The sequence below is a fragment of the Onychomys torridus genome, chromosome 5 (genome assembly GCF_903995425.1).
Source record: "Onychomys torridus chromosome 5, mOncTor1.1, whole genome shotgun sequence".
In the NCBI taxonomy this organism is placed as follows: domain Eukaryota; kingdom Metazoa; phylum Chordata; class Mammalia; order Rodentia; family Cricetidae; genus Onychomys; species Onychomys torridus.
In genome coordinates, this window is record NC_050447.1 from 4301221 (window position 1) to 4316795 (window position 15575).

The 15575-nt window shown below is 44.2% G+C and overlaps 1 protein-coding gene across 2 annotated transcripts in view; it reads left to right on the plus strand.

Moving 5' to 3' along the window:
• Nucleotides 1-15575, plus strand: part of Nr3c2 (nuclear receptor subfamily 3 group C member 2) — a 341763-nt gene that overhangs the window by 276177 nt on the left and 50011 nt on the right. For both annotated transcript variants that reach the window (XM_036187396.1, XM_036187397.1), the window contains one exon: nt 622-766. In XM_036187396.1, coding sequence (XP_036043289.1) covers nt 622-766 — 145 coding nt within the window. The remainder of the gene's footprint in view (nt 1-621; nt 767-15575) is intronic.

The window sequence follows — 15575 nt, forward strand, 5'->3', positions numbered from 1 at the left end:
GAGATGTTTGCACATTGCCCTGGTCCATGAATTCACTGTGGTCAACCTTCAGCCTGTAGAAAAAAAAAAAGCAGGGGAGGGCTTCAGCCCAAAGAACAGCACATCACAGCTGGAAATAGGTGTGAGAAAAGCACAGGGTAGGTCCTAGAGCTGGGAACCAGCCCTGCTGCAGAGTGCTGTCAACAGCTGTATCCCAGGCATGGGGAGCCAGGAGTAAGATTTCTTAGGCACCACAAAGACAAAAGGACTGCAGTTTTTCTGCTCTTGCAGATATGCAGATGGTGACAGTTAAACTCCCCCTAAAGCTGGCGCCTTTGGTTATGTGGGAATGAAGCAAGATTTGAAGGTGAATGCGATCCTACCAGAGTGTTGGTTATCAAAGCAGAACCTCACTGGATGCTCCTGTGTGATCTGCCCCAGCCCTGCTCCACCGCCAGCCCACCCCCACACCACGTATTTAGTGTGAATTCAAAATGAAGTCCTGTGCAGAGCCAAGCACGCATCCCCGTAGATATCTGTGGAATTGATCTGAGTGTGTTAGAGAAAGGTGGTTAGGTGGAAATCTTCCTGGAATGTACGCACATGCTAAGTGTCTTTCTGTTTAATTGTTCTGTTCTCTAGGATTTAAAAACTTGCCTCTTGAGGACCAAATTACCCTCATCCAGTATTCTTGGATGTGTCTATCATCGTTTGCCTTGAGTTGGAGATCGTACAAACATACAAACAGCCAATTTCTCTATTTTGCACCAGACCTAGTCTTTAATGAGTAAGTACCTATTAATTAGCCCTCATAAAACAAACTGCAGAATTATTTGCTATGCTGTTGTTTAAAATAATCTCTAAGCCAGATGTACAAGTGTGAAAGAATCTACTGAAACAAGCATTTTTAAGGGTTTAAAAAAAATCCATTGAATTTTGAAAAACTTAAAAATCATTCTTTACAATGCTATAACATACATATGTCTAAGTATCAATAAATCAGTATATGTAACTCTTACATCATGTATGTGGGAATCATCACAAAAGAACGAGGATCCAGTTGGCTCTGAGAACTCAGCTAGTACAGTGCCATAATTAATAGAAAGCATTCTCTTTGGTATTTGCTCCAATTGAAAGGAAGCTCATTTCTAGGAAATGTGAATATTTAAAGTGGCAGTTTTTGAGAGCATCCTAGAATGGTTCTTTTGTTAACTGTACACAGCTGCTCAATGTGTTTTCATGACAATCATAATTACCCTTCCTTTCAATCATAAAAGAAGCCAAAACCTTATTCTGCAGTGAAACATTTTTTTTCATTTTATGATGCATTTTAAAAGGCTGAACAAAGTCTAGTCTGTTTTTTTTTCCTTGACTGTGAATGCCTTCCTATTTTAAGTTAACATTTTATTAGTGTTTGCATTTCACATTAGCACATTTCTTATATGTTTATATTCAGCAATGCCTCTTTGTAATTGGTAGGTCAAAATATATTTAAAAGGGAGCACTGAGATTATGAAAGTAACCACAGCCATCCTCTAACAGAAGTCTCTCTAGAGACATGAATATAGAAACTTCTAGAATGTGGATATCAGATAACAAATGGGTGATGGTAAAGGAAAGAGACATCATGCCAAGATACCACAGTAACCTCTTGTAGTCATCTGCCAAGGAGCCCAGCTCACTTCAGTGAGGTTTGCCACCACAGGAATTTCATTCCAAAGAAAGTGTAAGAACATTACAGGTCCTTGAGACAATTCTGCTCTGGCAAGGCATCAGATTAATCCAAGCATAAATTTACATTAAAAGTAAAGCCAATGAACTGGTATGCACATTTTAAATTTACTTGTTTTCCTCAGTGATCAGCTGTTAAATATATTATTAAACAGTAAGCCTACTTTTGAATCACTTTAAGGACGGTCCTTGTAACAGGGAAGTGTGGGTGTTGCCTGAAAATCTACATTTGATTTTGTTTAGAACAGATTAACCTGATCTGCCTAATCTTCCTAAGTATGTGTATCCAGTTTTCATAATTGTAAAATTTGCCACTTAAGTTAATACTTTGACGTGTGCTATTTTATAACCATCACCAGACTCTACCTCCAGCACTTTTTCCTCATCCCATATTTTGAGTGATGATTCTTCATTGACCCCCCTCTATGGACCTATAGTTTATGAGCCTACCTGTATTCTAGGCATAATGTAGGAATGGAGCCATACAGTATTTGTGCTTTTGTGCCTGACTGATTTTCACTGAACATAATATTGTCCGTGTTTGCCCACACTGAAGCGTGTACTCGACCTCCATTCCTTTTTATGGCTTAACAGTATTCCCTTCTTTGTATGACGTCAGTCCTCATTATTTATGGATTCTCTACCTGTGGGTTTGCCTGCTGGTAGTTACATCTAGTTTTAATCTCACCATGATCACACACAGTATCTTAGCTGTCATTCATAGCGCATGCAGAATGCAAAATAAATAAGTCTCTAAAGAGTGCACATTGCAGCAGAGATCAAAAAAGACCTTCTTCTGCCCTTTGGTTTCAGCTCTGAGACTGTACACCAGATTCCTTTATGCTTTCTATTTTTTGCTACATTCTGTGAAGCTTTTCTTGGTGATGTCCCTGTTTAAAATGGCCAGAGTGCAGTGCCGATGTGCAGTCTGATGCCACTGAGCTCAGCAAGGCTGGAATGGTGCCACGTAGAGAAGAAAAACACACAGTCATGAGCTGCGTTGCTCTGGCCATGAGATCTGTTTGTGGTCCAATGGAGTATCTGAGTAGATACACGTGGAACAAAATTGTGTATAGAAGAGCTGAGAAAAAGTGTGCCCAGGTATACAGTGGGGGTTGGCCCTCAAGCTCCATATTCACTGATTCCATTTACCTTGCCTTCATAGAACATAGCTGTTGAAAATATCAGAAGCTGAGTGTCTGTAGGTGGCCCTTCGCCAACTTTGGCTATGGTAGATGATGCACCGGTGGGCATGGGTACACAAATGCCCCTCAGGACATCTGTATCAGGAACTTTACTGTGGCTGTGATCACACTCCCTGACAAAAACACCTTAGGAAAGGCAGAGTTTATTTTGGCTTATGGTTCCAGAGGGACAGAGTCCATCATGTGAGGAAAGGCATGGCTGGCATGCAGTCAACAGAGAAAAGGAGCAGGAAGTGGGATAAGGCCTTGAGCCCTGGAGATTTGCTTCCTCCAGCAAGACTCCACCTTCCATGGTGTCATAACCTCCCTAAACAGTGACACCAACTGGGACTCAAATAGGAAAATCCACGAGCTTCTAGGGGACATTCTCATTCAAATCTCCACAATTACCTGTTCTTGTTTTCAATTCTTAAGACCATATACTTTAGAGTAGAGCCTCTGGGCACATGCTAATTCTGCACTGAACTTTTTGAGGAATCCTCAAACTGTATACACAGAAGTTGTAACACTTTTACAGCCTACCAACTGAAAACAGGTTTCCAATTCCTCCATGCTCATGCCAATACTTTTTCTTTTGAATATTCATCCTGCTAACTATGATCATTTATTATAGTTGGGCCTTGCATTTCCCTGGCAGCTGGTGGTGTTGAGCAATCTTGACTGACCATTGATGTATTTTCTTTGGAGAAATGTCAGGTCAAGGCTTTTCCCCATTTTTACTTTACATTGGTAGTCATGTTGCCCTTTGCTTGTGGTCCTGTGTCTATTCTTAATGTAAAATCTTCATATGATGATTTGTAGTTATTTACTCCCATCTGTTAGTATTTTTCCCCACTTTTTGAAAGTAGAAAGTGTTTTTTTTTTAATTTGTTTATTGTTTTTGAAATAGAGCTCATTTATCCCAGGCTAGCCTTAAGCTCACTGTGAGCCTAGGATAACCTTGAACTCTCATGTGTCCTGAGTGCTAGAGTTGTAGACACACTGCCAGTTTGTGCAGTACTGGGCACTGGGTTCAGGACTTCATGTGCACTAGGCAAGCACTCTACAACTGAACCACATACCCAATCCTCGATGGTACATTATGAATCACAGATGATCTTAATTTTATGAAGTTGAATTCACCTTTGTTTCTTTTTGTGTCCTTTGCTTTTGATGCCAAATATTAATATAAAAATGTATGCAACATCAGAAGATAAAATGTCCAACCAAGAGCCCAAGGAGAACCCCTTTGAACACATGAAAGTCATGGGGAAAACATCTTATTTTTGAAGGTTTAGCTGGTCCCTTTTGTTGGCTTCAGACTCTGACAGTCTTATTTTTTTAATCTAGTACCTATCCCTGAGCCTGAGCATAGTAGCTGCTTTGTAAATATTTTGTGGGTAGATTAATTATTGAGCGAATTAACCCCCCAGTCTAATAACTGACCTGCAGCGGTTTTTCAGCATTCACATTTCTGGTTACAAGAAAAAAGGTGAAAGAGAAGTGTGATGTACGGCTGTGGTGTGTCTGTCAACAGGGGCATTGATGGACTTCCAAGAGGAACAGCACACAGTAGGCTTGCCTGTGTTAGCCTTCGAAATGAGTGTCAGGTTGTCTAACGATCTTATCCTTTAGCTCCACATTAGCAATATTGAGCTGGAGGGGAGGCAGGAAATGGATAATAAAAGAAACATTCTTTCCAATTTTTTTTCATTAAACACTGAAGTGAAAATATGAGTTAATACTTTAGCACAGAACTTTTCTTATTATAAACTCAAAATTTTTCAGATATGTATTAAATGATTAATTATTCAATTCTACCTTGAAACAATACAGTATATATTGCCTCAGATCACTGCAACTATTCAAATTTCTTATCACTTCAACACACATATTAAAACTCCCACTTAAGCTTGTAATGAAAGTTTTTCTTTTGCTTTTTTCCTCCTTCCTCCTCCTCCTCCTCCTCCTCCTCCTCCTCCTCCTCCTCCTCCTCCTCCTCCTCCTTCTCCTCTTCTTCTTACCCCCTGAAATTAAGATTTGGTGTTTCAGTCAATTTCTTTAAAATATTTAAAACTTAGAAGTCTGTTGAAGACCTATGTAATCGCTCTCGAAAGACAGTGCCTGTCACCTGAGCTGTGTGTTATTGTGGTCCTAAAATTGTCGGCGAGAGCAATGGAGTGGTAGGCCTTGGTACCACCTCTCAGCCTCTTCTGAGTGGGTCTCCAGGAAGGAAAGGTCATTCCAGCTGTTGTGGCAGAAGTGAAGTCAACCCACATCTTCCTCAGACTATGCTGACTGTTATGCTGTGTGCCCTTAGAACAGACAGCTCAACTATCAGTCATTTCATGTAATGTTTTCATAGCACCTTGATCCCTTTCAAGTTCCTGGCTGCTAGGTCACTACACTGACACTTTATACTTATCCTCAGTGATGGCTTTTCTCAGCCATCCTCCCAACAAACAGTACCTGTGCACCCCCTTGCACCCAACACTCTGAAACTTCAAGAGGCCTGGCTGAGAGTGTCTTTGTGTCTCAGGAGGATTTTTGTTCATAGGCTGTAGTTATGGCACCCTTGGGGACACCTGGGGTAGCTGGACTTAGAACAGGACCCAAAATGACCAAGTTCCAACGCCACTGGAGTGAGTGTGTGTCACATCCAGTGTTAAAGAAGAGCTGTTTTGATGAGAGGAGCCTGGAGGTGGGTGAATCTGGGCCGGTTTCCTCAGTACTAACCCCTTGTAAGTGCCCTCCTCGGTCCCAAGCCTATTCTCCTTTCTAATTAGGATTTCTATGTCTCCAGTATGTGACCTTTGTTCTTCGCTTCCTTCCTTCTTCTTCCTTTTGTCCATGGCTGTCTTACATGCACACACGTGCACATGTGCACACAGGCTTGCACACATGCACAAACACATGAGTGCCTCTTAGTGAAAAAACTAGTGTTCTCTGAAGCCCTCTCTCCTCTTATTGTTTCTTTCTAACTCTAGGTAGGGTGAAGAGCCTGCCTCTCCTCTTTTCATAGCTGTGAAGATCTCAGCTATCTGGCAGCTGGAGAGCCACAGTCCACTCAAGCAATCTGATTGTTGTGGTGGCCTCCCTCAGGCGGCACACAGTGGCTCCCAGGGCCTGCAGCCACCAGTCCTTTCCACCCTCACCTCCCCTCACAGATAGCTGGGTTTGAAACTCCTAAGAAAAACAATGTCATAAGTAGAAAGTGGTCACTCACTGTCTGCAGAAGACAGGCATTGCCACTTCGAAATGAGAGTAATCTTTGCCACAAAATTAGACTACAGTGGGATTGTACCTGAAGACAGAGGCTAGCAGGGCATCTAGGGGAAGCTCTGCAAACAAGAAGCAGTCCTCCAGGTATGTGTCTAGTTAATTTCTCCCTTAAGAAACTTCAGGTTGAAAGAGTTCATTTACCCTTGGAGTTCCAGAGGAGTAGAGTCTATAATGGCAGCTGAACATGTGATGGATCAGGAGGCAGGTCACACTGCATCCATACTCAGGATCAGGATGATAGTCACACTGCATCCATACTCAGAACAGGAGGCTGGTCACACTGCATCCATACTCAGGACAGGAGGCTGGTCACACTGCATCCATACTCAGGACAGGAGGCTGGTCACACTGTGTCCATACTCAGGATCAGGAGGCTGGTCACACTGCATCCATACTCAGGATCAGGAGGATGGTCACACTGCATCCATACTCAGGATCAGGAGGATGGTCACACTGCATCCATACTCAGGATCAGGAGGATGGTCACACTGCATCCATACTCAGGATCAGGAGGCTGGTCACCCTGCATCCATACTCAGGATCAGGATGATAGTCACACTGCATCCATACTCGGAACAGGAGGCTGGTCACACTGCATCCATACTCAGGATCAGGAGGATGGTCACACTGTGTCCATACTCAGCACAGGAGGCTGGTCATATTGCGTCCATACACAGGACAGGAGGATGGTCACACTGTGTCCATACTCAGGATCAGGAGGCTGATCACACTGCGTCCATACTCGGGATCAGGAGGATGGTCACACTGCATCCATACTCAGGACAGAAGGATGGTCACACTGCATCCATACTCGGAACAGGAGGATGGTCACACTGTGTCCATACTCAGGATCAAGAGGCTGATCACACTGCATCCATACTCAGGACAGGAGGATGGTCACACTGCATCCATACTGAGGACAGGAGGATGGTCACACTGTGTCCATACTCAGGATCAAGAGGCTGATCACACTGCATCCATACTCAGGACAGGAGGATGGTCACACTGCATCCATACTGAGGACAGAAGGATGGTCACACTGCATCCATACTGAGGACAGGAGACTGGTCACACTGTGTCCATACTCAGCCAGCAGAATGTGAACAGGAAGTTGGACAGGCTCTAAATCCTAAATCCTGCCCCCAGTGACTCACTTCCTCCAGCAAAGCCCCATGTCTTAATGGTTTCCTTGACTTTCTAAACACTGTGACCAGCTGGGGACCAAGTGTTCAAACATGTGAGCCTGTTGGGGATAGTTCCCTTTCAGGTCACAGCAGTGCATATGAGGACAGATTCTCTAAGCCAGCATTTCCTCCACCACCCTTCTTATCATAGTGATAAGAATTAGCATTAGACCTGGACACGGTGCCACACACCTGTAATCTCAACCCTCGGGAAGCAGAGGCAAAAGCTACATAAGGAAACCATGTCTAAAAGCAAACAAACCACAACCTTGTCCACCCCTCCCTGAGATTGAGCCAGGTGCTCCACACTGAGCTCCATGCCCAGACCTCTTTAAAGCAGGGTCTTTCCTGTCAGCCCGTTGGTAATTTTTGCACTTTCTGTACTCTGACTACCCCAGAGAGAAAGTGTGCTTTTAAATACCAGCCCCACTATCTGAGAAAATGCTTATTACATCATTGGCACTCCATAACTAGTTTTGGTTTGTTAATAGTCTTTCCAGCATGAGACTCAGAAGTGAAATTCCAATGCTTTGGAGTCTTTTCAAAGGCTCTGAACTTTGCAATGGAGTCATTCCTGTAGACTTGGTCTAAATTTTACTTCAAGGCTACTCCTGTCTGTTCGGCATTTTTTCACATGATGACTCTTGTAGTGCACTTGAGAAATTTGCTGGAGTTAATGAAGCTGGGTGATTTTTGAGGAGAGGAGGAAATTAAGGAAGATGAATATGAGATGGAAAATAGTTGTGTGTTAACTGTCCTGGGATCCTAGAGAGTGGCAATGACATGGGGAACATGGCTGCATTGCCTGCCACCTAAGTACAGGGAGCTGGTTCCCACTTTGAATAAAAGTCATCAACAATTTAAGATCATACATTATCCATAAAGTGCTAGGCCTTGAATATTAGTAGCATATTGCTTTCTTCAGTTAACATGCTCAAAGGGCTTTGTTCTCTTCTGCTGAAAGCACTTTTTCGTATAAATAAAATCACTAAATGTCTTCACTGAAAATTTCACAGAAAAATTTTTTCTCTGCAGTGATTCTGTTGCAGAGTTGAGTCAGATGGCAGGGGACAAGTCAGTTGACACTGGTGGCTTTAGGGCCTTTTGCTGATGCAGTGCATATCTGTTCTTGTCAGTTTGATACCACATGCTCCTCTGTCTAAGGACAATAGGCTGATTTGATGAAATGGGAGCTTGTGCTGTCCAGTTCCTACCTTGACCCACATTGCAGAATGTTCAGGAATGGTGTGCCCCCAAGGGTGGGCAGCTGGGACCTGTACAGTCAGCTTCAGGCTGAATGTAGGGGCACCAGAGGGCTCAAGACACTGTTGTATTTAGACCTCCCAACTCTGTGATGTGATGTTTATTAATGGTGAGGAGATGAAGGGCCAGGCTTGGATACAAGAGTCCCTCCATCCAAAGCTCAACAGCTTTAGCTAAGTCAAGACTGCTCCCTTCAGGCTATGGTGTAAACCTTGAGACATCATAATAGTTTCTGGTACTTTATAATGTGGAGCTCTCACTGACCAATCATATATCATCTCTTGTAAAAGTTACCTTTCAAAACAAACAGAAATGCACCAGTGTATAAATAGCACCACTGAACCTTCTTATAATAACAGTGACTTTAGTCTCACATTTAAATCAGTTGTATTTCCTGTTTGATACCACAGCAGCATTTGAGAGCTTGGCCTTGAAAGTCCAGTCTCAAACTTTTTTGCTAGCAACTTGGCTGTTGTCAAGTGAGCTACTTTATTTTGCTAAGCCTTCATCTCTCATCCACTGTGTCAGGAAATTAGCCATCAGCAGTTCAGAAACAGTGGGGCCCCTTTATACTCTCGAAATCACCAAGGAACACAAAGACCTTCTCTTCACGTCACTTATATTTAATGATAATAACCCAAACGGAATTTTAGAATTATTAATCTATTGATTTATTTTAAAATAACAACAGGGGTATGGCTATAATTCAGCAGTAGAGTGCTGGCCTTGTATGCCCAAGGTCCTGGGTTCAATCCCCGACCCCCACAAAGAGAATAAAGATAACAACAAACCCATTGAATTCTTATAAATAATATCACATAACCATTTCAAAAATAACCATTTCCCCAAAAACATTAGAAGAGTGACATTTTTTAAAGTCCTTCCTCTAATCTGGCTTATATGAAAAATAGTTGATTTACGAGTATTATCTGCGTCTTACCATAAGTTTGCTGTGATTGGTTGTTCAGGTTAAAGCATAGCTTTTAAAATGGCAACATAAATGAGCATCCTACTCATTTCCCTGGATGGGAAATTAAATCTCTTTATCACTAAAAGCTATGAACAGTGCTAAGGAGATGGCAGAGTGCTCGCCGTGCAAGCAGGGGGACTTGAGTTGGGATCCCCAGAGTGCACACAAAGCTGTGTGCGGCAGTGCACATCTGTAATCACACAGCTGGGTGGGAGATGGATACAGGAGAGTCCCCTAGTCTGGTGTGTGCAGCCAGTGAACAAGGAGACCATGTCTCAAAACTAGGTAGAAGGCAAGAACCAACAGCCGAGGTTCTCCTCTGACCACACACACATATACTGTGGCACACACGTACCCCACACACATGAATATACACATACTCTCATATGTACATAAGAAGAATTTTAAAATGCTTGAGCAGTGACTAGCAACTTCTCAGTCAGTAATAAACATGCAGAACTGTCCACAGCATGCAAAGCCCCATGATGACATTGGCAAAGAATGCAGAAGAGAAAAGAATGCAGTCTGTCCCCTCGTGTTCTATGGCATGGTTGATGAATTGCTGGACACATGAGACATATGCTCATGAGTCGAAGACTAACGTGATGAAAGCCAAAAGGCCGGTGACAGAATTTCATAGATGGGTGCTCCAGGAATGGAAAGGGAACACAGTCATTGTTTATCTCCGTCTGTTTGTGCTACTATAACAAAATACCAAAATCTAAGTAATTTATAAGCAACACAGATGTGTTTCTCACAGTTCTGGAGGTTGGGAGATTCAGGATCAAGCTGCCGGTGTGCTTGGCATCTGGTGAAGGGGTTTCACTCTGTGGCTTCTAAATGGCACTCCTGCACAGGAGAATGGGTACTGTGCCCTACAAGGATGGGAAAGTCCAACTTGCCCCTGTCAACTTGACAAAGACCTTATTGTGGCTTGAATGTGAAATGTCCCAGATGGGCTTATGTATTTGAACACTTGGTCCCAGCCAGGTGACCTGGAGTTCATGGCCTCACTTCATTTCCTCTCTCGCTTCCTGACCACAGATGCAGTGTCCAGTCGGGGTTCTCACACTACGGCCACCATGCTTCCCCTGATACCTGGTCTACACTCCCTCTTACACTGTAAGCCAGACCAATCCTTTCGACCTCAAGTTATTCTTGTCAGGTATTTGATCAGGCAAATGCAAAGAGAAAAGTAGCGAACACAGACCCTAATCTCATTTAACCTGTGAAAAGTGAAAAGACCCGCCTCTTAATGCCACCAGGCTGGTAAGGAACTTGAAACACCTGAAGGGGGCAGCGCCCTCACAGGCAGAGAGGTTCCATTCTTTTTCCCTTGTCTCAGCAAGTGTCCTTGACATCTGATGGCAGCCTTCATGCACATCCAGTTCTTTGTATGGAACTGCATGATGAAGAAGGGATGTTGGCTGCAGCCACCCCTCTTTCTAGCCAGGTTACCCTATGCACTGCCATATCCTGTGCGCCACCATAGCCTATGTGCTGCTGCCCTGAGACCTGCCTGAGACACACAGGCAACTGGCATACTAGAAGTCCTGGTCTTAATGCTTTGCTTCTAGATGGTGAGCACAAAGCCTCAGCAAATCATTTGTCATTAAAGAGCAATGGCCCGCCCCTCAGTTCCGATTAGGAACTCACAGACTTTCAGAGTAAAGGGGAAGATTAGAAAATGCTAACTGCTATTTCCCGGCCATCTTCACTAGTGATTTTATATAAACAGATATACCAAATAAACTGCTAGGTTATGCCCTGGTAAGCTCTGTGTGGCATCATGCAATATGCATGTCTTATGGGAAATGAATGTCATGCCTGGTGTCGTGGCTGGGTGGTGTCACACTACTTTCACCCAGTAATGAATGATGCAGTTGTTCATAATGTCCTGAACAAAATCTACTCTGTGACAGATGTTCAGAATCAGTAATAAGGGAGGACATGTGACCAATGTCTAATAAATTAATTGAGTTGAGCATTTTTTTTTCTACTCAAGCAGTGCACCAACTTTTATATAATTGAAACAAAAGATGGTCCCTTCGTCCAGAATTATGGCACCCTAGAAATGATGCCTAGGACCCAGTTTGATTATTAGATGTAATAGTGTGACTGGTAACAGAGCTCTTGGCATATCTTCATCTCATCTAGTAAGATTTTCCCAGTAAAGGAAATCTGTGAGACTATAATGTGAGCACAGTCACTATCCTACTTTCCCACCCCAGCACCAACACACATCAGTCACCTCTGCGAGGCATCATGGCACACACCGGGAAGACAGCTGCATGCAGGTTCATCAGAGCAGACATCTTCACAGCCCCAGGTCCCAGGTGCTAGGATCATGTGGTCCTTGCTTCAGGAAAGCTGACCCCCACCAGCAGCTGGTGGGTTCAGATCTGGATTATAGAGAGGGAAAAATTGTTTGTCCTCACTTTTTATCTAAGTAGTCTAGAAACAGTCATAAACTAGCAATTAACTGTGTTCACATTCTGCAATTTCAATAGTGATTGGATAGAATCCCTGCCACCTGCACTCCCCTCTCACAAGTACCTGGAGCCACTTATTAAGATTAAATGACTTCTCTATAACCACTATTGTCTGTGTGAAGGAAGACTAGCCTCTGTGTTTTCTGGTTTTCTTTTAACATCTACAGCCTACAGCTGAGACATGGTCATTAAAAACTGGACTTCTCCCAGCCAGGAAGTTCTTTTCTATCCCCTCTCCATGTGTCCTGTTGTCTCTGCATGTCCAAATGGAGATCAGTAAATATAGCAGACGTACAGATGTGAAATGACACACACCCTCCTCACCTTCAGACCTCCTATGGATACTTTCTGCCTAAAACAATGGGAATGGTACCAAAATGGTTCCACTGTATTGCCCACTAAATAATGACAAGAAAAAAAAGTCTATACATGTTCATTTCAGATGCAGGTTTTCTCTGATATTTTTAATGCACCTTTGGTTAGATTGTGAGTATAGAACCATGTACATGGCAGCCCAACTAGATAGAAGTTTGAGGTAACAGGTTTTAACCCAGTGAGCATTTATGGAGCTCTCTGGGATGTGGAGCACTCTCTTCTGTTATGGAACTGCAGCTCTGGGGCCAGGCTTCCTGAGTTCAAACCTTGAAGTAACTGTTGCCTGTGAGCATCCACTTAACCTAAGTGTCTTGCAGTAAGTAATCACTGTAGTCAAGTGAATGATTAGAGTGAGGATGTGTATGAACATCCCCTCCAAGCCGAGAATCGTAAGATCTGCTTGTAGAGGAATCCCTGCTGCCTATAGACACGATGCTGGTGTTCCCATGCCGAAAGCCCTGCTGCTGATGCACATGATGATCTGGGGTTCCCTTTAAGGCTTTGCCATAGCTTCCTCATCTCACAGTACTGTGACTTCTCCAGCCACCGATCTCGGGTGACGTAAGACGTCATCCTGAAAAGTTGCTTCGAAATCGCTTTTTTTCCAGTCAGGTATTTATATTGTCTCGGCCTGGGGATAGGCACAGCTTAAGAAATATGAGCATGAGGCCTGTGCTTAGCATTGGTGTGATGTCATCCAGCAGTTACCCCGTTTGCATTCTGCAAAACCTGAGTTTTTGCAGGTGACTCTGGCTTTATGCTTTCTTTCTCATACCCCAAACTCTGCTGGCACCTGAGAGGAACCACTGATTATGTTATTTACTGGGGCATGTGTATAACTATACAGGTGCAGACTGAATGCATGCCTGTGAAGGTCAGAGGGCAGTTTGGGGTGCCATCATTCCTTAGGAACTGTGTACCTTGTTTTTTGAGAGAGGTTCTTGTTCTCAGGTTCTTCGATTTGCCTAAGCTATCTGGCCAGAAAGCACCAAGAAGCTGGCTGCCTTTCCCTTCCCAGCACTGAGGTGATGAGCATCTGCCACCAGACCTAGTCTTTAACTTTTTACTGATTCTTTGTAGATTTCCCATCGTGCATCCTGATCCCATTTATCTCCCCCTCCCTTTGTGTCCACCCTTTACCCTTGCAACCTCCCCCAATAAAATAAATTTAAAAGAATAACAAAAAACAAAAATAAACAAACAACAAACCATCTCAGTGTGGAGGCTGTAGTGTGACACAATATGTCACACAGTATACCCTTTAGTCCATACATCTTAAATTGTAAGGGTTCCTTATAATGATTCATTGGTCTGAGTGGAGGACTCTGACTTCTGCTACACTGCCAATACTGGGCCCTCACTGGATATCCTGTTGGATATCCTGTTGTTGTCCTGTGTTATGGAGATCCTGAAGTTTGGATCTGTAGGTTTGTCCCCTTCATACTCCAGCAGTCCATAGATGAGGTGGGTGTTGGGGTAAGTTAACTCATAGTTCTGGTTCTGGACCTGGGTGGATGCTTGGTTGGTCTGCCTGCCAGCTTTTCCTCAGCATCCCTCAGGGCGAGCTCTCCAGCACTGCCCCTACTAGCTCATCCAATGTTGCAGGCAGCAAGGGGCAGGGCCAGTTCTCCTGCTCTCACACCAGGAAGGCCAGCTCTACTGTGCTGCCCAGGTGAGGTGTAGGGCCCTTTTTCCGGAGTGCTGCAGCCAGTGAGGAGCAGGGCCAGCTCTCCCACTCTCATAACCTCAGAGCCAGCTTTCCCAACCTCCATAAGCATCAAGGGATGGGGGAAGGCGTCTCTCCCTTGTCCACTCTGTCATATGGCAGATGAGGGGTGGGACCAGATCTTCCACACATGTCCATGAGGCAGGATCACCTCCACCTCCATCTGTAGGGTCAGGTCAGCTCTACTGTACTGCCCAGGTGAAGTGCAGGCCTGGCTCTCCCTAGAGTTGTACTTGGTGAGAGGCAGGTCCAGTTCTCCCTAGTGCTGTAGCCAGTGGGGGGCAGGGCAAACTGTGTGCAAACCCACCCTCACCTCCTTCTGTGATAACTGGAGCCACCAACATCAACACAGACCACAGCTGCTGCAGGACGACGGATCTAGACATGGCCCTTGGCAGCAGCCCAGGCCCAAAGTATGCCGTGGCCCCAGGTGGCAGCATAAGACTCTGATCTGTATGGCCCCAGCAGCAGCACAGTCCTCGGACACAAACATGGCCCAGGGTAGTGGCCCAGGCCATTCTCTGTGGCCCTTGGCGGGCCATGTGTAATATTTATGGGGGGGGGGACACAAATTACTTTTCTTCCTATACTTTTAGGGCTGTCAGTGGTAAGAGACAGATGCCATGTCATTAGGCCCCTTCTAGGTTTTTAGTCACATATTATTTTCAACATCCACTGAAGCCAGTGGAAATTGGGGTGCTGACGTCCAAGGCCGATTTTATGAAAACATATCTCTCTTGGAACATAAATTTAGGTGATGAAGAGAACACTGGGTTTGCTCTAACTAGTGATAGAACATTCTATGGGAGGTTCATGGATAATAAATGGATGTCCTTGAGACCACTGGGCTGCCAATCTCTCTAAGGCATCAATCCAGGAAAACAGGCCCAGCCAGAATTTCATGGTGATCCCAGGACCTGATGGCTGAGCTCTGCCACTGGAGAGAAATTCTGTACATCCTAAGGACAGAGCCAGCAGGAGTGCTTCCTCTGTGTCCTGTTGTTCCGGGACAACCTCTTAATTCCTGTGGTTGGGAGAGAAATGGTAAACTTGTATAATTTGAAGATTCAAGTTGAGGTTTGGAGGGAGAGACTGTTTCTGAATGCTATTGTTTTGTGGAAAAAAAATTTAATGACAAGCAGTCGGGAGCCATCTGTTACACTGTCCACGGAACAGGGTGTTCGATTTATCCCAACATGATGATGTGTTGTGATCTCAAGTTATTTGACTCACTATTTAATGAGACCCATGCTACCTCATGACGACATACCACTCACAGTACTAGAGGCAGATTACTGAAGTAATAGCTGGCTGCTAGCAAACCAAATCACCTTTTTGATGGATCTGTTCCTGAGAGTCCGGAAACTCAATGGCATTCACCCTGGTTCA